The sequence below is a fragment of the Columba livia genome, chromosome 1 (assembly GCF_036013475.1).
Source record: "Columba livia isolate bColLiv1 breed racing homer chromosome 1, bColLiv1.pat.W.v2, whole genome shotgun sequence".
NCBI lineage: Eukaryota > Metazoa > Chordata > Aves > Columbiformes > Columbidae > Columba > Columba livia.
This window is the reverse complement of record NC_088602.1, coordinates 201,422,991-201,446,473: the sequence shown is the minus strand read 5'-3', so window position 1 is coordinate 201,446,473 and position 23,483 is coordinate 201,422,991. Positions and strand designations below refer to the sequence as shown.

The window sequence follows — 23,483 nt, the reverse complement described above, 5'->3', positions numbered from 1 at the left end:
GAGCTGCATTTATTCATAATTGCTCTTGCTTTATTCCAGAGGAACTGAGCTTAAAGCCAGATCTGCTCTAACAAGCAAAAGCAAGATGGTGCTTTTGAATGATGGCTGGTGAATGAAAAGGGCTAAATTTTAGGAAAAGACAAATCTATTTTGGCAGTAAGCAGCTGGTTTTACTGCCTTCTGAGCATCACTTTTTTGTCATACTGCACAGTTTATGTTTCTGTAAAGTGCTGATAAATGATAAATTCTTACTGATGAAAGTTATGAGCAAATCCGATATTTCAAATCATAATTTGTGGAATTCTATGTAAAATTTAGTAACATAAAGTTATAGTCTTTATTTTTCATGTTCTTCATCATCAAATAATTTCATCTGCTTTATTCCATGAACAGCTGTCATTATATTTTATTTAGCAGCATGTTTTCCTCTGAGTTGATCTCCACATTTCACTTCATTATTTTTCCCATTTGTTATACGCAACAGCACAGGAATTTGAATTAAAAATATGACCCAGGTGAAGACTTGGTTTTATCTGTGTAAGTGGCAGCAAGATAAGTGTTTGTGTTTCTCCTTGCCGTGTGAGTGATGTGTTTTTCAGATGTTTTGTAATACATTGCTTTTAGTGGCCTATTAAGAATTAAGTTTCTTGTCCCATTAAGAAATCTTTTTTTTTCAATAGAGCCTGAGGCTTGTATTTTGACATTTGTACATTAGTGAGAAGTTAATCTTTTTGGAGTCATCCTTATGACCACTAATTCAAAATATGAATGCAGTTCTCAGAACCTGAGATGTAACTCCCAGATATGTATCTATAGTTTGTTTTTTGTAAGCATTTTAATGTAACCAAAAGATATCTCATCAGAATACACCTCACATGATTTACAGAGGGAGTTGACTCTGCAAATATTGAGCATAAAACTTCCGTATAGTGATACCTTGCTCTGTACCAAGTTTCCTGGCTCAGTCCTGGGACAGTTGGAAGACACAAGAGATTACATCAGTATTCAGTATTTTTCAACCTGGTTATCATGACTCTATTCCTATCTTCCACAATGAATTATGTTCAGCTGTTCTGTCACTTTTTCATAAGAAAATATATGGAAGAAAAATTTAAATCTGAATATTTCCATGCTGATTTTTAAAATGTGGAGCAGCCCAACTGCCTTCATCTTCTTGTATTTGCTTAAGTGACAAAGTAGAGAACATATGTTTGAATTAGCAAATCACATTCACAAATTCAGTTCTATTTTGAGATTCAGCTTCTTAATAGCAATGTGGCGCTGTAGGGAGCAGTTATCTTCCAAGACCATGTCTGGCCAGGAAATGTCTGATATATAAAATGTTTTGGTTTCTTGCCATGTTGGTAAGTGTGCATGTAAAAGTTTTTCAATATCATGCAGTCCAGACTGTGGAGAATGCATGTATATTTTGAATCAGAAAGGAATTAATGTCCTGTCTTGTTTCAATAGGTAAGTTATAGCTAATGGGACAGTAACATTCAACAATCTAATACGTGTGAAGTGAAAGGGATTTGGTAATGTGTTGTGCCATTTAAACAACATTCACTGAATGTCACATCAAATCTTCTTGTCAAAGTAGTCTGTCTGATGCCTTTGTCGAACTGTGAGCACTTGACCTTATACTGTTTCGCCTTCCTAGGAATGCAGGTGCTGGAATGGAATGGCATCCCCTTGACTGGGAAAACTTATGAAGAAGTCCAGAGCATTATTATTCAACAGAGTGGGGAAGCAGAAATATGTGTAAGACTGTGAGTTTTTCCCCATCTTTCTGTTTCCATTTTTTTGGCTTTTCATGGCTTTTTTTTTTTTTTTTTTTTTGAATTTACTGTTATTAAGGTGGAACCTTTGTTAGCACAAAGCATCAATGTAATAATTAGGAGGAGTTCACTGTGAGTGTGGGAAATCTGTTCTTTTTTTCTTTTAAAGCCATAAGTAAAGATAAGTGAGGCAGATGTTAGTAATTATACTTCTATAAACAATGATATCTCCATTGTCAGGCCACAATCTACTCTAACTGACACACATACAATTCACTGAATTTCCTGGGGTTAGAAAAAGATGGTTATTTAGCACTAACTTGACTTTTACTGAAATCTGTGTCCTTTAGATGAAAGTCATTTAAGCATCATGAGAAATGTATAAACTTGCATTCAGTCCATTAAAGATTTCACCTTAAAAGAACCTTTTCTTCTCAGCTCTTTAACAGCACTGCAAATATGAATCAGCTAAGAAGGGGCCATGCTTGGGAGCTGCTTTCTGTCATGAACCACTATTCATTTATCTACTTAATACAATAATGAGGGTATGAGGAAAGAGTTTCTTTTGTCTCAGGCTTCTCATTGCTTTCTTTAGGGACCTGAACATGCTCTCGGACTCTGAGAATCCCCAGCACCTGGAGCTGCATGAGCCAGTAAAGGCAGGTGAGCGACAAGCTGTTGCTTTCATACAGCAAGACTGGATATCAGCTGAAAATTGGATGTGATGCGAGCTACGATAATAGCATTGAAATCTCAGGTGTTACATCTTAAATCTTGTCATGAGCAGAAGGGGGACCACACTTTATGTACAAAGCCAGCCATTAGTTGGTTATTATTATTAACCTAGTTCAGTTCATACTGACACAGTCCACACTGTCTAATCAATACAAAGGAAATTTCAGTAACAATACTGCAGCTAACTTTCGTTATCCAAAGAAAACATACCACTAGCTACCCCTTCATCTATACATGCCACAGAAAACCGTGGCATAAGGGTCCCCCTTCGGCAGCTTCTCCGGTCCCTGCAGGCAGAGCTTTCACTGCAGGGGCATTGCAGCAAGTTGACAGTGATCTGAGGAATTTTCTGGGAGAGTGTGATATTTGTGGTGAGAGTTTTTGACTCCTCCTTGCTGGGAGGTGGATGATGTTGAAGATTCCTTCTTCTTCACTTCAGGATCTGCTTGGGGCTTTTTTTTTTTCATGTTTTCTAGCATTCTTTGCAACATCCTCACCAGCCAGCAACTTTGTAATGCATATGACTTGACTGGATATTGTACATTTTACATGTGGTATATTCTTGTTCTTTGTCGTTTCTGTTGCCCCTAAAATTTATTTTGTCCAACTCCTGAGTTTGCATCAGTGTCAGTACTGAGCAGCATGTTGCCAGTATCCCTGGGGCCTCAGCTGTTATCCTGTGCCCAAACCTTGCAGCACTCTGCTGTCATCCCAGGCCTGTGCTCCTATAAGCTGCATTATTATTCTGGAGTCAGAAATACTTCACTCTACACAGTGCAATTACTGTTGTGCCTTTACATATAAAAATTATTAAGAACAGACATTGTGCCATAAATTATATAAGGTGAAACATAACTCAGAGACTAATTAAGGTCATAGCCATCTGGTCGTTAGACAATTACTGTTGCAGCCAGACAAGCTGAAACAAAGCTCCTAGCAAACTGGAGCAAGTCCAAATAACACAGAACGAGTTCTAAGGCCTATGTTACCTTAATAAAAGGTTTGTGGCCTGGTATAAGTGATGAAAATAAAGTATTTACTAAGATACACGGATGCAATAGCAGGTACTTTGTGTGAAATTTTGTTAAGATGGCAATGTTTTAGAGGAAATTTCCTTCTGTTCAATCAATACTATGACTGCAGGCTCCACTCATGGTATTAGTTGTATCTAATCTAACTTTGAACTGACATCCACAATCTTACTAGCAATGCTACCTTTGGGCAAGCTCAGTGCAGATTAAAAGAGTGTTTCACTCAGCATCTCAGGGATCTGTTCTAAGTTCTGTGGTTTTGTGACTGCTCTTTTTTCAATCAGTACACAAGTTACTTGGATTAAATACTCCATCTTCTGACCATATAACTCTTCCTGTCTATTAATAGACTTACCATCAAGCTACTTTTTGCTGAAAGTGGATGTTACTGACATTAATGTAAAGCAAAAACTGAGTCTAACAGAGCTTTGAGGCAGAGCGAGCCACAATTTTTTTCCTTAGTGAGCAGATCCAAAAACACCAATGGCATTCAAAGACATTGAAATTGGGTTTGGGAAGATAGAATAAACAATATTTTTTTTAATTAATTGAGAAAACTCAAAATGAGAAAAAACAGAAATAAAATTAAATTCCCCCAGTCTTGCAGCCATTCTTCCTCCTAGTCTAGCAATCTTCTGGTGGTTTCTTTGCTGGAAGAGCACTGCAGAGTCCCTTCTGGCTGCCTAGTCAAGTCTTTCTTGCCATCATCTCTGAGGTATTGCAGACCGTTTTTGCTTTGGAAAGGAACAATCCCTCTAGAAAGAAAAAAACAAATATAGACTAGCAGGCAAGGTAAGGTTAATGTATTGCCTGACACGTCTCATACTTCTGAGAACCTGGGAAGCAAGCTGGGCACAGTATCCTTTTAATTTTATGCACTTTAAGGCACATATGAAACTTGCTTGACCTCATTTCTCTGTTAAATGGAAATTGCCATCTACAAAGCGTAAATTCTCCTCACTCATCCCTGGGTAGAAGGGAGGGCAATCAGACTCCTACAACAGATGCCTCACATAGATATGTGAAATAAGGAAAGGTTAATCAGGGCTTTTACTCTACATTTGTTTTCATTTTATTCTGCTTTGATTAATTTGCAGTGCTAAAGTTTTGAGCTCCTTTTCTCTTTATTTTTGTATAAATTATCTCAGGAGCATAATTCAGTTTTATTGGATGTCCAGTTGATTAAAAACAAAGTTGAGATTAAAGTTTGTTACAATAAAGTTCAGATACTTGTTGAAACTGGACCAGTTTCAAACAGTGCAAGTTAGCATAGGCCAGTCTTTAAAACTGTAATTTGCTCCAGTATGATTCAGCATGATCAGCAAGGCCTAATTTTCTTCAGCTAGAGAATGACCTTCTGAGAAATCTGGGGAGATGAGTAACACTAGCTGACAGCATGTTGAGTGGAAAGATTGGAATTGCAATGTCGACTTTGTGGGGGAGAACTCTATTTTTCATAGGTTGCCTTTTGCATCTTCAAAGTGTACAATGTATGATGACATGAAAATTTTTAAAGATCATTATCCTGTCCATGTACCATGGTAAGATGGATTTGAATGTGCTAGCAATTATCAATACAAAGCTCTCTTTCTTTAATCCAGTAGATAAAGCAAAGTCCCCAGGAGTCGATCCCAAGCAGCTGGCTGCAGAGCTCCAGAAGGTTTCACTGCAGCAGTCGCCTCTGGTCACTTCGTCAGGAGCGGAAAAGGGATCTCACATTCACTCTGGAACTACTTCTGCCACCTCCAGTGCTGTTCCCAGCCCCGGTCAGCCTGGTTCTCCCTCAGTGAGCAAAAAGCGGCACAGCAGCAAAGTAAGAAACTTGTCAGCTGTGTGGCAATACCATTTTGATGTCAAGAAGAAACTGCCTATTTATCTTCTTTAATGGAGCAAGAAATCACAGCACATATTGATGAATTCATTTCTGTGACAGTGATAAGTATTACTGTTAAGATAAAGAATTTGGACACTAGGAAAGGAGATTATGTGATTTATCCAAGGTCAAAAAAGATTGGGCCCTCTCTGAAAATAGATTTATTGAACTTACTTAATATTATTGTTTTTAAACCAAATAATTCCACTTTTCATTTTTTTTTTTTTTTTTTGTTTCTGCTCCTTTTTAAGCGCATCCTCCATGATGGTGAGGTACTAGTTCCGCAGAAGATGATATTATTAAGATGATAATTTACCTTTTTGTACTAAGCTACAGTTTGAAGTGTTACAAGCTTTGAATAATCATAGCAATATTAAGCATTTCTCTGAAATCCAGGGAAAGAATGAAAAATAAATTTACCATCAAAATGTTTTTTGGCACTAGCTAATTACAGAATTACAGAATCACAGAATGTCAGGGAATGGAAGGGACCTCAAAAGATCATCCAGTCCAATCCCCCTGCTGGAGCAGGAACACCCAGATGAGGTTACACAGGAAGGTGTCCAGGCGGGTTTGAATATCTCCAAAGAAAGAGACTCCACAACCTCCCTGGGCAGCCTCTTCCAGTGTCTGTCTCCCTCACTGTGAAGAAGTTTCTTCTCATATTTAAGTGGAACCTCCTATGTTCCAGTTTGTATCCATTGCCCCTTGTCCTATCATTGCTTGTCACTGAGAAGAGCCTGGCTCCATCCTCGTGACACTCACCCTTTACATATTTATAAACATTAATGAGGTCACCCCTCATTCTCCTCTTTTCCAAGCTAAGGAGACCCAACTCCCTCAACCTTTCCTCATGCGGAAGATGCTCCACTCCCTTAATCATCTTTGTGGCTCTAATTCCTATGAAATTGTTAAGTACATTTTCTCATATTCTTTGCAATGTCCTGTCCATTTCTCAGCTTGCTTTCTTTCTCCTTGTGCACCCACCTGCACAGCTGGAAAGGGCAGAATGGGAATTTAGTTGCATTTTTTCAAGTTGAAACTGCAAACTAGATTATAAAGTCATCTGTCACATTTTTTATGTATTTAGTGTCAAAATATATAACACCTGAAGTAAAAATCAGTCTTTCAAAGACTGTACTTGCTTAAGCAATTTGCAAGATAGATAAGATGATTGCTACCCTGAATACCCAGGTTCTTTCTGTCTTACTATTGGAAGCAAAGTTTCACATTGCAAATGAGGTACTTTCTAGATTTTTTTTCTAGATTTTTTTTTTTTTCTCTGTATCTTTATTCCTTCTTGGGACTGTCAGGTTCCTATTGCATTATTGTTATGTTTGTGTTTTTGTGCTGTTGAAACTATAACTGTGTTTTCAAATACGAAATTCATTAGGTACTGTGCAAACCAAAACCAGTACACGGTGCCTGCTCACTTCAGATGGCTCTTCAATGTGCTTATGTAACTTCCATGTGAGAGGAAGCACAGAAATCTCTTTCATCCAGGAATTTAGCAAATCACGTAAATATATTTATTGATCAGTTTATTTTGGATAGTAATTTGGTCTTGCTGCAATTCCTATAGACTCTGTATGAACTGATTCAGGTCTGTGATGCATAAATTAAATCCATGTCAAAATTTTCGGGGATCTGGCAGAATTGTCTCATCATCAGGAGAAAAGTTGGTTTCATCGCACCTTACTCTGGATGTTGTATACGTCTACATATGAACAAGTTTGCCATGTGCTTTAGGTTTACCAGTGAGAATAAAGCACTTCTGAAGTATGATTCATGAGACTGGATGAAACCTGTTACTAAAGTGCATGCATGGCATGGAAAGTAGAGGGCAGGGCTCTCAGTGCAGATGTCACTATCTAGACTGAAACCTTTTTCACTTGGTTAAATGAATCACACTCCTAAATTCACTGCATAGTGTATGGAGATCCATAAATTCTTGATGTGTTGTGTGTCCTGGAGTGGTGCTTCTCTCTACCCACATGAGAAGGTTGGGTTCCCAGCTTTGGCACTGTAGCAGGTCACCTAAAGTTTGATGCATAAATTTCATTTCCTGCTTCACAGAGGATTTACTAATCTTTTACAAAAATTCAGCTGAAGGCTTATAAAGATGAAACAAAAAGTCATTAAGACTAGTGCCTTTATGTAGAGGATGCAAAAGTCAAACGTAATCAGGTAAATGTTTAAAGCATTCTTTGCTTATTTCTGAAAATCACATTGAGAGGCACTTCTTCCATAATAACCACAGCTCTTGTTGACTTGTATAGTTTCTGTTCATTGACTGCAGGCCAAGTTTCTAATAATGTTGAGCTCTGTTAGAAGAGAAAGCTACTGCTCATCGTTTCTGGACCGAATCTTTGCCTTGGGCCGACAGCATTTCTAGGCAGGCTGCAGCCATGCCGAAGTATTATGACAGACTAAATATCCAAACTGCCTAGATCTTGTTTTTGCAACTGTTCTTATTTTTAGCAAGCTTATTTTATTTATTATTATTATTATTATTATTATTATTATTATTATTATTATTATTATTATTATTATTATTATTATTATTATATTATATTTATCTATTTATTTATTTATTTAAAGCTTTCTGTATAGAATATATGCTTCAGAAAGGTTGTAGGGGTCTCTGACATTGCACAGTGCTGATTCTCTCATATTTAATGCTTTGTTCCACATCTCCGGAGAGTGATAGCACATGGAATCTGAGCCTGGCATTAACAAGTTTCACATCATGGAAATGAGAACCTTCTCCATCAGGTGTGAAATTACAAAGCACTGGCTCTTACACAAGGTGTGTGAGTGCATTCAGGGAGTATCAAAGAAATTAGAATGAAATTAGAGTAGCCATCGCATGAGAGATTTAACCTTTGGGAGTTTTCATCTGACTATATCCTGTGCAGACCTGTTTCTTTTGTAATGTAAATAAGCAGGATCATTCTACAGTGCAGCTTACATCCAGGATATAAATGCCCTATAGGAACATCTAATTGTCTTTGTGTCTTGAAGAATGGGTTGTTTTTCTAAATCCTCAGATGCTTTGTCTCTTAGAGAAGTCAGCAGTAAGATGCTTTTCCATCTTTTCAAATTAATCCTCAATGAGGCCCTGATAAAGGATACTTACTTTCATCTCTGCTTTTCAGTCCAGATCCAACTTCAAAGTTGGCCCAGCTCTGAGCTGGGAGTTGGACCAGGTGACCTTGAGAGGTTTCTTTCAGCTTAAATCATTCATGTTTCTTTGAATATTTAGGTAGTTCTCCATGGTCAGTTTTAAGTCAGCTGATATCAGAGAGAAAACAAAATATTTAATATGCTGAATCACAGCCTTGTAAATGAATACAGATATTTAACAATGATATTAAAACATAAAAATGCACATTTATTTTTACAGAAAAGTAGGTGAAAGCAAAGTAACTGCATGACTAAAGAGAACTCCAATTTAACCAACTTTGGAAGTCCTCGCACAAATTCAGCATGCCCATTCCCTTTTCTCTGAACTCCTTGTACATTATCAGTACTAATACATTCTTGTGTGATATTTGGAGTGAACAAACTCATTATTTTTTCTATTCAAACTTCTGAAAAATTAGAGCATTTAGACTATCTGGCAGTGATTTTTGAGACACAGAACATCTGACTCCATATTATTTCGTAGCATTGTCAGTATTGTCAGTGCTAGTACCAACGGAGGTCAGAACGGAGGTCAGAATCCGTTTGCAGAGGTAAAGTTATGAGAAATGTAAGCCATTTAAAGCCTGCTTTGAAAGTTTGCATGGTACTCAGGTAGATTTCTGTCTTTGGCAAAAAGAGTTAAATTCTCTCTTTGAATATTCTTTCAGGGACCAAAGAAGTTTTAGAAGTAGTTTGCTGTCAATTTAAAATATCATGTAAGATTCAGAACATTTTATAAACTATTGATGTCCTGTTTTAGCTGCTAGATGCATTACAATTTAAAAGCTTTGTAAGGTACCAAGAAAAGCTGATTTAAAAATTTTCCATGAAAATTATTTTTCAGAGCCACATGCATTTCCAGAAAAATAACATTTTTTGTTATTCTGAAAAAGTTTGTGTTCATAAAGAAACACACCCAGAAGGTGAAGTAAAGCATATTAAACAAACAAAAATAAGGCTACACAGGATAGTGAATAGAATTATATAAGAGGCAGGTTTGGGATGTTTTTCTCCCTTGTTTTCTGTTGCGCTAATGCTTGGCTGGAATTCTTCTGGTTAGTTCTGGTCTGCAGGTCTGAGTGACTGAGGGGATGTTTCCATATTGCAAACCTGAAAAGGGTAGTGCATCACCTTAACTTCATGCTCTGGTCTGGGAGATGTAGGCTTTGTTTTGACCTAATTTAAAACAGTTCATTTCCAACATCCTGAGAAAACCTCTAAGGGTTTTTTTGGAGGATAGGGCAGCACAAAAGGGGCAGATGGGTTTTCCTCCTCTCAGAAAGTGAAAGAAATCCTAATTACACAGAATAACATGCCAGGATGCTGGTTACATCTGGAAAGACAAGAAAAGATGACTTCCAGATAAGTCTTCAGAGACCAGTAAGTTTGTCCTTGTTTGCATCTTTTGTTTTCTGCTGCATCAACAAAGAAAGCAGATGTGGAGTGAATGCAAAAATATTCAAATCCTGCTACTGAACTTTCTTGCTTGACTGATGGCTTGCAGATTAGAGATAGATCCAGGGTGGGTCAAAGGCACCACAGTTTAACAGAATGGCATTTTATAACAGTCCAGGATGTGAAGCAAATTATGATATTATTTTCCAACTACTTACAAGCAGGAGGGAAGAAAACATGAAAAAACAAAGGCACCAAGGATTTTATTGCTTTTGTAATCAACCTAGAGAAGCTCAGTGATAAAGAAGAGAGAGGAACAAGGAAAATTGTACAGTGTTGTAAAACAGAGGACAGAAAATTTAAAATTCCTGTCATGGAAAGTGTGTGGAGGAATTTGATGATGAAGAGGTGTAGCTGGATTGATTGTCAGAAAACACATAATAAAGCAAAAAATGTTATCTGAGATGGCTTGCAATTTTGAAATCCATTTACACACTTCACACAGTTTTAGTACCATTTTTTCCATTATTTCTACCCACTTTAACCTAAACTCAGTTTAAACTAGTGTGACCTTTGCCATTCAATAAAAAATACATATATGTTGTACTTCTCATGATATTTGGTTTCTCTTTGCAAAATTCACTTTAGTTAGACAGAGTTAATGCTATATGTCTTTTTCTCTCCACGCCTCCCTGTGTGACCAACCTGCTCAGACTGTAAAGACTTTGGTGTTCAAGTGGTCTAAGGCACAAAGTCTGGGCTGGACTTTAAGTACTGTTGCAATACCGTAACTATTAGTTTTAAGAATACAAATTGGAGACAAATGTGTTTTGTTTTTTTTTAAATATATGGCAATACATCAGTCTAAACAACAATTGTTTAAAAAGTTAACTTCGAACATCTGTTACTTCCAATATGCATATGTGTATGTTTGTGAGTGTGTGCCTATGTATTTATTTATGTATTTTAATCTGGCAGCCCACTGAAACTGTGAAGTCTGCTTCCCATCCAATCACTGGAGAAATTCAGGTAAATATTTAATTCTTGCTGTGTAAATTGTTATTGCTCTTGGTTGTGTTTCCCCGTTGAATAAGTTTGCTGAACACAATATCTATGAAGTGATTTCTTATTCAACTCCAGCCTATTGAAATGTCACTAATGTAAGTCAGTGCTAGATTTTTGCCTCTGTCTTTAATGTTGTCTTGTGAAATATAAACAGAAGAATGGAAAATACTACTGTTCCTGAAGGGGCTAAAAGTGTAGTGAAATTCATTCTGATCTTCAGCCTTTGGACACTTGTGGTTTATATCAGAAATTGCCAGACTCTACATTTAAGCAAAGGCTTCTGTCGGTCCCTCCTAGTGCAGTGGATTAATTTCCATGCAATGCCAAGTTTCTGATTATGTCTTATGCAAACTGACTTGACTTTGTGGTTTTTTTTAAACAGTGGAACTGGAAGCAGCAGAATAAATTAAGCCTGATTTCCTATTGATTTCTGTCTTTTGTTTCCTTAATTCATCCCACTCTCCTATACTAATCCTAAGGGTTTTTCCGTAGTACAACATCCTTCCTTGTACTGGCCTCCAGGCAGTCAGAATTTGTGTAATTTCTACTCAGTAAGATGGCTATTGCTCAGAAGAATATAAAGGGTTTGAATTTCATCTGCTTTTTCCTGAATGGAATTGATCAATATGCATGGGTTTTTTTGGTTTTTGGGTTTGGTTTTGGTTGTTTTTTTTTTTTTTTTTTTTTTTAACTAATACTGACAGACTTTGAGAACAAAATTTGCTTCAAGGTCCAACATAATCATCTAGCATCTTGTCCTAGTCAGGAGAGAGAGACAGAAACTGCTAAAATGTATTTATTTCCAGCCAAAGTAAAGGTCTAAAATTGATTTTATTCAAAGAATTTTGGAGAGGTGTTGAATCATTTAGGAAAAAAAATTAAATTATCTTACTGTGTTTTAATGCATTCTCTAGCTTCAAATCAACTATGACAAACACCTTGGCAACCTTATCATCCACATCCTTCAGGCAAGAAACCTTGCTCCCAGAGACAACAATGGCTATTCTGACCCATTTGTTAAAGTTTATCTTCTGCCAGGGAGAGGGTAAGTGTAGGAGAAATTTTAACCTGAACTTTCTTTTAATTTGGGTGTGTTACTTGTCACTAATATATACTATAAAAGAATCTAGGTACAAAATCAGGTAAAATGGTAGATTTTTAGTAGAGAGCCAGATCCTCTTCTCAGGAGAATGTGCACACTTTGCTAATCACCTCAGGGACTCATTCGTGTAGATTGTTTTTTTTTCTGTTTCCATGTAAAAATTCTGCTACATGCAAAAATATATATTAAGAGAACAGCAGACACTACTGTAATGTACTAAATACATGTAATAGTCTCTCTAACAAAGAAAACTACATGTTAAGGTTAAAATTGAATTGTTGCTTCAGCTCAAGACATTAATGTGGGACAGATTCACAAACATGCAGAATTACAGTATCAGAGATAAATTTAAGGTAGCAGTATTATGTAAAATGTGAGAAATAACAGACAGGAAATAATAATTCCATGTGTTTTTTATGACTTCTTTTAAGAGTTAAAATTCAAGTAATTGTCTATCTAATGACTATACAAATCACTAATCACCTTTTTCTAGACTCTGTAATTACAAGTATCTCACTAGTGCTTCCTTTAAAAAACATGTTTCTCTATCAGCAATATTATAACTTTTTTGTGCCCTAAAGTTGCAGAATGCAATGTATGCATAAGTATACATGGCTGTAATAATCCTGTTGACTTCAGTGACAATACCTAAAGCTAAATTGGTGGATTAGACCTTGGACTGCAAAAACAAATTCCTGCAAACTTTTCTGCTGGTTTAATCACACTTATCCTAAAAGACTCTTAGGCTACGACCATGCGACTAAAAATCTATATTTCTGCTCTATTCAAAGTAACAGGAAAGTAGATGCTCAGGTCACAGTTCAGCATTTGACATATGGGCAAGCAGCACTAAAAGCACATGAATGGTACAACTAAAGACGCACGTATTCTTTTGTAGCTTGCTGATTCCAGCTATACAGCATTCAATATTGTTCAGTGGCACTGGGCCCAAAACTATTACTGAATATAATGGGAACAGGTCCTAAATCTTGAGAGGTTTTTTACTGCGCATAAGAGTCTTGTAAAATACTTGTCAAGTCAATCTTACTGGGAATTTTGCAGGTGCATTTAGTGATGTACACTGATGTACAAATAAGACTTTGAACTAGAGAGATATTCAACCTGCAGAGGTCTAAGCCAGATCCAACCAAGTTTAAACTTGCAGACAAATGATGAAAACTTTGGATTTTAGTTGTGTTTGGGTTCATCTTTTTAAAACATGGCAATGTTACAGTTTTGCATGTAACTTGGGACTTTAGGGAAAAATGAAAATGAAAATCTTCTCAAAAGACATGAACTTATTTCTGAAATCAGAAACTTGAATTGCTACCAAATATCTTTTATCTGTAGTTCAGTCCATGCTATACTTCTTATTCTTCCTAATGCCTCTGTTTCCTTTGATTCTGATACTAGAAACTACCCATTATTTGCATGTTTTCTTTCACCTCTGTCTCACTTTCTCTCACACTGCTTCCTCTATGTTCTTATCTCTGTAAATGCTGGGTATGCAGACAAGTCATGGTTGTCCAAAATGCAAGGTAGAGTGTACTATCTTCCAATTTTATTCTTTCATTTTTGTATGCTTGCATGGTATTATGATAAGCCTGTGCATTGGACTATACATTTCTCTTGAGTTTTTATGATGTGATTGCAGTGCAGTTTTGCTGTTCATTTTCAAGTAAATCCCATTTCCAGGTCAGAAGGAACTGTAAACAAGTAATTAATGGTCCTTAATATTCCAGGGCCAAACTCTGACGACAAGCAAAATTTCTTTGGGAGTCTGGAAGAATTTAGTTCAGAGATATCTAAAGATTAATTCTAACTCACTGAATATTGTGAAATAATAAACTGTGAACTTGTATCAAGATTTGGAATTGTGTTACTGTCAGGAGAAATAGGCACTTTTTGGAAATTAAATGGAATATTTTTCGCTCTGCACCTTGCACAGTGTATAGACATTGAAGCCATGGATAATTCTAGGCAATTCCACAGCTGGCTTTAAAGCTGCTTGACCACATAAATGTCTATTCATGGTAAACAAAGTTAAATTTTTATTTGTTAAAATTAGTCGTGCATTGTTTGTCCTGGGGTTGGAAACATAAGGCAAAACTCAGTTCTCAAGATATGCTAATATCAGCCCATGTTCAGTATTATACATAAGAGTAGTAATTCAACCTTACTTCTAGATTTGGTTGAAAGTAGAAACCTGACCAAACAAGCCAACAGATGAATTTTCATACGTGGATCTTCTCTGTCATCAGCCTGTTCCTTCATTAATAAAATTATTTAATTAATGTGTTTAAATGCCACATTTTTTATGCAGTTATTCTATTATACTTTTTTCATTGTACTTTCATTTATATTATTTATTAATAAACTATAGTTAGGGAAGCATAGAGAAACAAAAAAGAAAACAGTAATGCAGTCTTTATATTTTTACACAACATACTCTATGAATTTCAAGTGCAAGTTATTTCATACTAGGTTTAGACTGGTTTAATGAATACATTTGATTAAAGCACCTGTCAGTCACAGTTGTTGGGGGAAAGTGCATTGGTGGTACGAACTTACTGTATTTGCCAGATCCTTCCCTTCAGAGGTCTAGAAACCTTCAGTAGTCATCCAGCTTTGCCTGAGTCTGCACATCCTTAGAAGTGGTCAATGTCTCCTGCTTCCCTCTGCAACAGATCCACACCATAGGTTACATGAACGTGGGCTAACGCCACCCTTGCCAGTTTAGATCCAGACACTCTATGGACTTCAGTGGAAATGCTCCAGAGTTACCATGTTAACAACACATTTACCTTTTGTCTGTGCCAGCTCTGAAACTCAACAGTGCATGAATCCTCTTCTCACATTTCTGAAAATAATCAGAAATTTCTGAAAAGAACCATAAATTCACAGGTCCCAATACCCTTCACGTTTTTTGGAAGACAGTGGATAGCATGTTTTGCAAGAAAAGAAATGGAACTGCATAGAAAGACTATGAGTGAAAAGTGGGAGCAAAAGTAGAGGAAGTCACTTTAATTAAAAGATAACAGTCTAGTCAGCAGGCTGAATATGGCCACACCCTTTTGGAGAATAAGGCCACTAGGCACTGCACAGTAGACTTGAGTTTGTAGAGTGAAACTGCTGGTGCTGAAGACCCAACATTGATATATATGGGTCGATGAAACACATACATCTTTTACATAATGTTAATTCAGACCTGCTCCGATCTGGTACCACGTGTGGTACATCGTTAGTGACTAGCTGATTAAATGAGTCCCTGCAGTGCATCTTCCAAGTTAATCTCATATGAAAGGCATCCAGTTCATTAGCTCTGAGACCATGCCACAGTGCGAACCAAAACACAGTTCGATCAAAAGTCAGAAGTGAGAATCAGGAGAACAACATATTACCAAAAATTAACCTGAAGACTGTTTAATAGGGCAGATACAGGTTATTCTGTGCCATTTGGTGTTAGTGCTGGAGAACTGTCCTGGGCACATTTAATTTAGTGACAGATATAGTGGTAAGTCTTTCAATGTATGGGAGGCTTGAACAGAAAACAAAGGGTAGTTGGTTGTAGGGGTGCAAAAATAGGTTCTTAACCTTATACCTTGTTGGGTTTTTGAAGTATTAAAAGCTTCTCATGTTCTCCTACCCAGCTCTTATTTTAAATTAGAATTGGAATGGAAGCAAATCTGGTATCAAAGCTCACAGAGGTAGATTAATCCATACTCTGTTAAAGGTTAGTGTAGGGTTTTTTTCATACTCAGGAAATTTAATGTGCAATACAAAGCATTACCAATTCTCTTTAAAAAACATCATGCAGCCAAAATTTTATTCTTGGCTCTTGATAAAAACAATCATGAGCTTGATGCTCTTCTGTGTTTGTTTCCAGTACAGTGAGAGGCATAGCCAGGGAACAGGATCAATAAGAAATTAGTGTTTCTATCATTAACAGGATATTAGTTATCCCATGGCATTCATTAAACATTCTTGTGAGATGGGACTCCCGTAATTAGAGACTGCAACCTATAAGTATAATGGATTCATGCTACTTTAAAGTGCTAATAGGAGGATGGTGTTGGAAAAGAAATCGATGCACTATCATTTCAATTTATAATCAGACCCTAACACCTACAAGAGAACAAAGCATATCTGCATGTGCTGACTGATGTCTTATGTTGAAATGGTTGTAGGCAGAGCTAGCCTGCTGAAGAGTCAGGAGAAGATGCTTCAAAAAGCTGTGTCAGGAAAGCATACTAAAGAAAAAAAAACCAAAGGTGGTCGTTGTCCTCTTCCAACCCTGAGATGTTTCAGAAATGGGAGATGTGGTTCTTTTATTTTTCTTTTTCTGATTTTTGTTTGTTTGGGGGTTTTGTGTTGTGTTTTTGTTGTTGTTGTTTGTGGGTGGGTTTTTTTTGCACTAGAACTGAAAGAAACAGATTATTTCTAATGTAATGTTTCCTCCTTTGTTCAAATTCAGTGCTGAGTACAAGCGGAGAACTAAGTATGTACAGAAAAGCTTGAATCCTGAGTGGAATCAGACAGTCATCTATAAAAATATCTCCACGGAGCAGGTGCGTGACTGGTAGTACTGTTCAGTGCAATTTACTACTTTATTATTTGTATGGTTTGCAGTGCTTTCCATGAAGGGAACAGTGCTACTGGCAATTTTGTGAACCCTTGTAAAGTCTTGCCATATTTAGGGGAAGTTTGGAACTTTTTCCTTTCCTCTGATAGAGCTTACTATATCAATACACTTTTCTTGTCTCTTCTACTCATAAAAATGGTAATTTGTGGGGATTAAACTCATAATTATGCTGTAAGTATACATGTGGCAATTTAAAAAATTATAATGGAATGAAGGAATAAATTAATGAGGGAGTGAATTAAGACATAAGTTTCTGAAGTAGATGAAGAAATCACTGTCACTCTTCATTCCAAAAGCCATGCAAGCTCACACAAAACTCAGGTCCTACCATTTTCTTATTAAAAATATTTATAAAATACAGGGATAAATTTTTAGATTTAACAGCAATTTACAGCAATGGGCTTGAAATTTGAATCACCTGAAAAAGAATTAGAAGATATTTCATTTCATTGTTATGGAGAGATTTAACTCACATCTGGGAAAAGAGTCTGTAGAAGTCTTCTCTGTTTCTTGGCTTCCTAATGCTGTCTGACCTACAGGGTTAACTGAGGCAGTATGAAGCAATTTAGTCCTCTTTCTCCTCTTTCAAAGGGACTTTTTATCATTTGAAAAAGGCTTAAAGAGCAAAGTGATGATCGGTCCATTTGTTTAAATTATGAAGCATATTTTGTAGAATAATGGATCTGTACGCAGCCCTAATTTTTTTTTTGCCTTTCTTAGTGTTTTGTTCTTGATACTTCCAACTTCATTTTTCAAGGCCACTGAATCTTTCAGTACTTTTTTAAACAGCCCAGAATAACCGGACTCTTTAGCGAATAGATTTCCCAATGCTTTTAATATACTTCTCCCACACGACACCAAGACCTCAATATTATCTTCCTAACTTACAATTTCATTATACATTCTTCTTGTTCATTGAGAGTAACATAGTTTAAGATACTAATTTGTGCATGGAGCAAGCCCCTTCCCTCAGAGGGACGCATATGGTTGCTCACGCAATCTACACATCTGAACTTAACAGGTGGTAGCTTACATTTTCTTCAGGGGTGCCCTGTTGTATGTAGTGGTTGTAGTTTGCTGGGTTTTGTAGGTTGTCTTGCGTAGAGTTGCATAAAAGTTAGCTAATCGACAATGAAAGCATCAGAATCAAAACCCTGGGATGTTTGCCTGGCTGCAGTATAAAACCTAGGTCTTATATGCTTTTTAAAAATGTTTGCTGAGTCTTAGCAATACTTCCAAACTGAGCTTTCCATTTAAGAAAGGCTCTTCAGTTTACTGGATTTTATTTCATGTTCTGCTGTGACATTTCGCAGAGCTGTAATTAAGAGCATTTGGGTGTTGAACATTCAATGGATGTTTGATGATTTTAAATTGGATAATGATCTTAGTCTAGGATTTATTGGACATACATTTTTATGGCAGAACATCTCCTAATACCTTTGATGTAATTTTGACCATTATTTGATGAAATTTGCCTTTAGCTCTCGTGTTGAATTCTTTGAACTTTTGCTTTCTATTTGTAAATCTCCTCCTTTTCCCTTCCTCTGAGATTATTGTGTAGTGCTTATGATTACAGGCAAGTAAACTTTATCCGAGCACCACATATGTTGTATATTTTGTCCTCTTGTCACACAAAAGTGTGTGCAGGGAATAGTATTTCCTTACACACCTTTCCATGGTTTGTATCTAGTGCTAAGATACCAGTGTGAGTGATACTTCTCCTATAAACTTCAGTGCCCTGGCTTAGAGACTATACAGTAAAGCACATTCTTAAATCACCAAATAATTCCATGCTGTTGATAAGTTCCCACTACAGTTTGAAGAACTATCATCATGCAATAGTATATCTTTTGCTCTCATAACCCTCAGAATGGATATTTCAAAATAGTTAGGAATATAAAGAGAAGTACAAAACAATAGTTTTCTATAGACTGAGAATAAATGTTCTGATCACAAAACAAGGAAAACTGCATCATACACAAAGTTATACAGAGTTAGCAGTTGTACCCTACGGTAAACTTATGAATCATTTTAAGTCTTGCTTCTTCAAAGAAACATTTCCTTTCCCTCCATCAAATCATGGATTGCTTGCTGACAGCAAATAAATATTATTAAATATTTCCTAATATAGTCCTTTTAATGTCACTGTCTAGACTTTAGCTGGTTGTACAATTTTTCATTTTCCTTTTCCCTTTTGTAACCTAGCTGAAATTAAAGTGAAAATAATTATGGGAAACAGATGACTCTCTGAAATGGAGCAGAGTTTTTCAAGGTCAGAATGACTGGTTACATCATGTAGCAAATTTTACTTTGACAGTTGGAGAAAAATAAACTGTAAATATTTAGTAATTTAAGGTTTTTGTTAAGTAATAAAATGGAGATAATTTACAAGGAAGGCCAAGTACACACATTACAAATACGGTATAAAAATTGCTAACTCAAGTACTTTCTCAGAGCATGAAATGAAGCATTATACTGATCTGAGGAGAAAATTGTAAAAAATGTAAGTTCTGTTGCAGGTCAGGCCACTGGTATAATGTAAGACAACAATATAAGGTGTGGCTTTCTTTGCCTCAATTTCTTACTTGTCAGAAAGCAAATAAATGTCTCTACTTAGATGATGGATGTAATTCATTAAAGCAAATAGCTTTTGCCATAGCTCATGTCCTTAAAATGAATATATCTAGAAAGAGTAATGTTTTCAAAATCCTTGAGTGATGTAGGAGTCTATGTCTTATTTCCAAAATTAGGAAAGCCCGCTTATGAATCAGTAGGGTGTTGATACTTGAGTCTTACTTAATATCTTGGACAAGAGAAAGTAAATTTCAAAGTGACCAAGCAAAAGTCTTTGTTGTTCTGTGTGCTGAAGTGCACTAACATAGAGAAAAGTACGATACAATGTTAAATATAAATGTAAAGACAAATAAGTGTAAAGCATGAGATAATACAACACCTTCATTTCTATTCATCAAATATCCTGAGACTGAAATCTTATGTTTTATTTTGAAGTAATTTTAGGAATTTACTTGAAGCATAGAAAAAACTGCCTTAAAATTATTTATTTCCTCTTACAAATTCTTGTAGGAGAGTTTCAAGGAATATCTATTATCTATTTCAAGTAGTACGTGTTTAGTTACATAGGTACACATTATCCATAAAAAATCCAGTGACCGACGGAGATTTTAAACAAGAAACACACACTTTTGTGCATGTGGTGCTGTTTTTCTCTTCTGTAAGAGAAGCATTAGCACTTTCTGTGTATTGTTTCATTGTTTTTAAATGATGGTTGTCCACAGCAGCCTAAAGCTAAATGTAGTTCACATGCAGTAATAATCTTTTAGGTGTTTTTTTTTGGTTGGTTGGTTGTGGGTTTTTTTGTTGTTTTGTTTGGTTTTTTGTGTATGCGTGTGTGGTTTTTTTATTGTTATCTATTTCTTTCTTTATTTTATTTTAAATTTTGCCACAAGGCACAACCTGAAATTAGTTGCTGCTTAGTAACACTGTTTTCATTATATGCTTGGAATTCAGTTGAGGTGCACAACGTAAACTGCTTTCCTTCTTTTAGGACACTTCTCATCTTTCCTGTTGGTACATCGCCCAGTTGCAAAACCTCACGGTTAGATGGACAGTGGGTTTCTGCAACCCATTTCAGTATTGCTATCAGTTAAATTCCTGATGGGGATCTGAACTTCTGAGTTAATGACCTAAAACTGGATGATGTGGGGCAGAACCCCACTTTGCTGGGATGGTGTGATTGCTGTTTTTAAAATCACTAGCCACTGAGTGTTCTTTGCCTTCAATAGTGGTTCATAAATATATCTTCAGAAAAGCAATTTTTCCTCCTCTTGGAAACTAATTTCATTCACTCTGCCTAATACAGCTCTTTTGATGGTTTTTCATTGTCATAATATTTTATAAAGTATTTTATAAAATCATTATTAAACTGAGAAGCTTAAAAAAGATATCACAAAGAAATGTAGAATACTGCAAGTTTTTAACACAGTTTTATTATCATACTAATGCAAAGAAGCTAACAAAATAGGGACTTAGGGATTCAGTTACTTGAAAATCTCCTTTTGTTTTGTTTTGCTTTGGGGTTTTGTTGTTGTGTTTGTTTTGCTTTGGTTTTGGTTTTGGTTTCCTTTCCTGGATAAATAGTTTCTTCTTTCTGTCCTTGCACAGTCATCACTTGAAACAAGAAGACATGTCCACCCAAAACAGCAACAATTGAGACTATACATTTTGAAAAGTGTTTATGCTATTCCTCTTTGTTAAAGGGTAAAAATACATATAGATAGTATAGCATTTAGTAGGAAATTATATCAACCAGGAATCTAAAAGTAGCATGGACCAGTGGCTGCTCAACTCATTTTTTCAGGTTATTTCTCACATTGCAGTTTCTATACTGTCTTAGAACAGCAACGAAAATTAATTTTATTCAGTGAAGGAAATCAGTTTTATAAGTATTCGGTAAGGGATGTTAAAAGAGAATCTTTTTGTCCAACCTTTTCCTTAAGTTTTGCAGGATAATTTTAAGAAGGATTTTGCCTAATTATGCAGGAATAAAACAGAGAAAGATTAAAGAATTGTTCTCAAGTTTTTTTTTTTTTTGAGTTTAGGTTTCAAGTCATGTTGTTACCTGCTTGAAGAGTACATCATCGGTGCTAAAAATAGTGCAATTCCCCTTTGTGTGGGTTTTCCAGGACATGCTGATTAAAACTTGTTTTTCAAAGACACTGACTTTTCATGGTTGCTCATTCTTCTGAAGTTAGCTGAGAGCAGAAGATATTCTGGATGCATAATAATGAGATTAAATTACTATTTAAAGGCAATTAAAAGTTATTAAGAGCTGTGAAAATATTGCATTAAAACAAGGGGCAATGGAAGTAAATAGCAAACAGTGTTTTTCTTGAAAGTATGTATAATATGAACAGTAAATAGTATAGCTTATAATTTTGAGCAATGACTTGATCCTTCTGTCCCAAGCAGCCAATTAATAATCACAGCAGTGAGTGATACATTGCTTCTCTTAGGATGGTGACCTCAATTATCTCATAAAATTTCTGGTTCTGGCCTCCTTTATTCAAGTATGTGAAAAGAGCCCTGTTTTCCTTAGTGATGCTTGGAAGCATCCAACAAACTCTTCACTTACAACTTCTCAACCTGACTTTGCAGATACCCCATACCCACAGGATTTTGTTCTTCTCTCTTTCAAGCCACAAGATTTTATTACTGCCTCTCCAGCCACTTGCTGGTCTTTTGGCCCAGCACATGCTACCAGTAGTCAATCGTCTCCTATTCTGCTCCCAAACAGCCCTGGAATAACATTCAGGTCATTTTTTCCAATGACGTCAACTGCTTTGGTCAATAGCTTCTCTGTCTTGTGCTATCTTGTTATATGAAAAGGTTTACTGCAGCCTGGAAGAAGAGTGCTTGACACAGCTACCATGCATAACAGGGTCAACAGATAATGTCATTAATATCTAACAGTACAACTTGACCTACATGCCTGGATCACTTGCAGGGTCCCATTGACTACACTGAATTCTGGGGGTATTAAAGCCTGGTCTTCACAGATGAGATTGTGTAAATAGGGTGGTTTAGATAATGCATTTGATATTCACACTCAAATGCACCTTAGGCAAATGCCTGGGATCAAACAACTCAGATCTCACAATGAGAAAAGCTTCAGAAATACAAAAATGGGGCCTTAAAAATCAGTTTGGCTTTTGTAATGGACACACATTCTGTCAAAAACAACTTGTGGAAATCCCTAAAAGAGGGCCAAGCACAAGCCCATTTTTCTTGATAACAAATAATAGCCCCAAATTATTTTTCTGATGGGAGGACAAAAGCTGCCTAGCTGTCACTATGAAAAAGGGTATAAGGGTGAGATAATGAATAGAAACCACCATAAAGACTTGAATTGAAGTTTATGATGGCAATGGGGTTAATTATCCTTTGACTTAAATTGCAGCTGAAAAAGAAAACGCTGGAAGTGACTGTCTGGGATTATGATAGATTCTCCTCAAATGACTTTCTTGGTGAAGTGAGTATCTTATTTCCTCCTCTCTAACAATGACTAGTTAGAAAGCTGATTAACTGCACACTGGTACTTGGAGACTGCTTCCACGGTATTGTACTTTGTTAAACAAAACTTTTTTTACATCACAGTTTTACTGGTCGCTTCATAGCAAACAGACATGATTTCTTTCATTTGCAAATTTGGTCTTGCTGATCAAGGTCTCATTTTTAATGCTACAGAATAGTAATATCATTACCAAAGTATGACTGAAGGAAAAATCTTGTAATTAATAATAAATAAGATGAGTTATTATAGGAGGAAGAAGTATAGTCTCTTTTTTAAAGCAAATAAACATATGCATGTGTTATACAGAATTACCAGCAATAACTATAATGTCAAAAGTAATTAAAAATGTTATTACAAAAGAATGTTATATAATAGTTAGAAACAGAAGCCCAAGAAAATAGATCGCTCATATACAGAGTACCTCAGAGTATCTCTGCTCATTCTGCATTTGTATTTTGCAAAAAAAAACCCCTCAGTTCAGCTCCAGTTCCCCTTTGTGTAACTACAAAACTGAGCAATCAGTGGCACTATTTAAACAATTAGAAAAATAAATATATAGAAAGCAGATACATGATTACTTATTTT

General features: G+C 36.1%; 1 protein-coding gene across 16 annotated transcripts in view; it reads left to right on the top strand.

The window, feature by feature from the left end:
* PCLO (piccolo presynaptic cytomatrix protein) overlaps window positions 1–23,483 on the top strand; it is a 434,071-nt gene that overhangs the window by 342,133 nt on the left and 68,455 nt on the right. For 10 of the 16 annotated variants that reach the window (XM_065049216.1, XM_065049212.1, XM_065049210.1 and 7 more), the window contains 8 exons: window positions 1,661–1,769; window positions 2,374–2,441; window positions 5,146–5,357; window positions 10,977–11,027; window positions 11,978–12,108; window positions 13,677–13,703; window positions 16,640–16,733; window positions 22,785–22,856. In XM_065049216.1, coding sequence (XP_064905288.1) covers window positions 1,661–1,769; window positions 2,374–2,441; window positions 5,146–5,357; window positions 10,977–11,027; window positions 11,978–12,108; window positions 13,677–13,703; window positions 16,640–16,733; window positions 22,785–22,856 — 764 coding nt within the window. Of the gene's footprint in view, window positions 1–484; window positions 538–1,660; window positions 1,771–2,373; window positions 2,442–5,145; window positions 5,358–10,976; window positions 11,028–11,977; window positions 12,109–13,676; window positions 13,704–16,639; window positions 16,734–22,784; window positions 22,857–23,483 lie in introns of those variants that run through there. The other 6 variants (XM_065049213.1, XM_065049208.1, XM_065049207.1 and 3 more) reach the window with 5 other exon arrangements.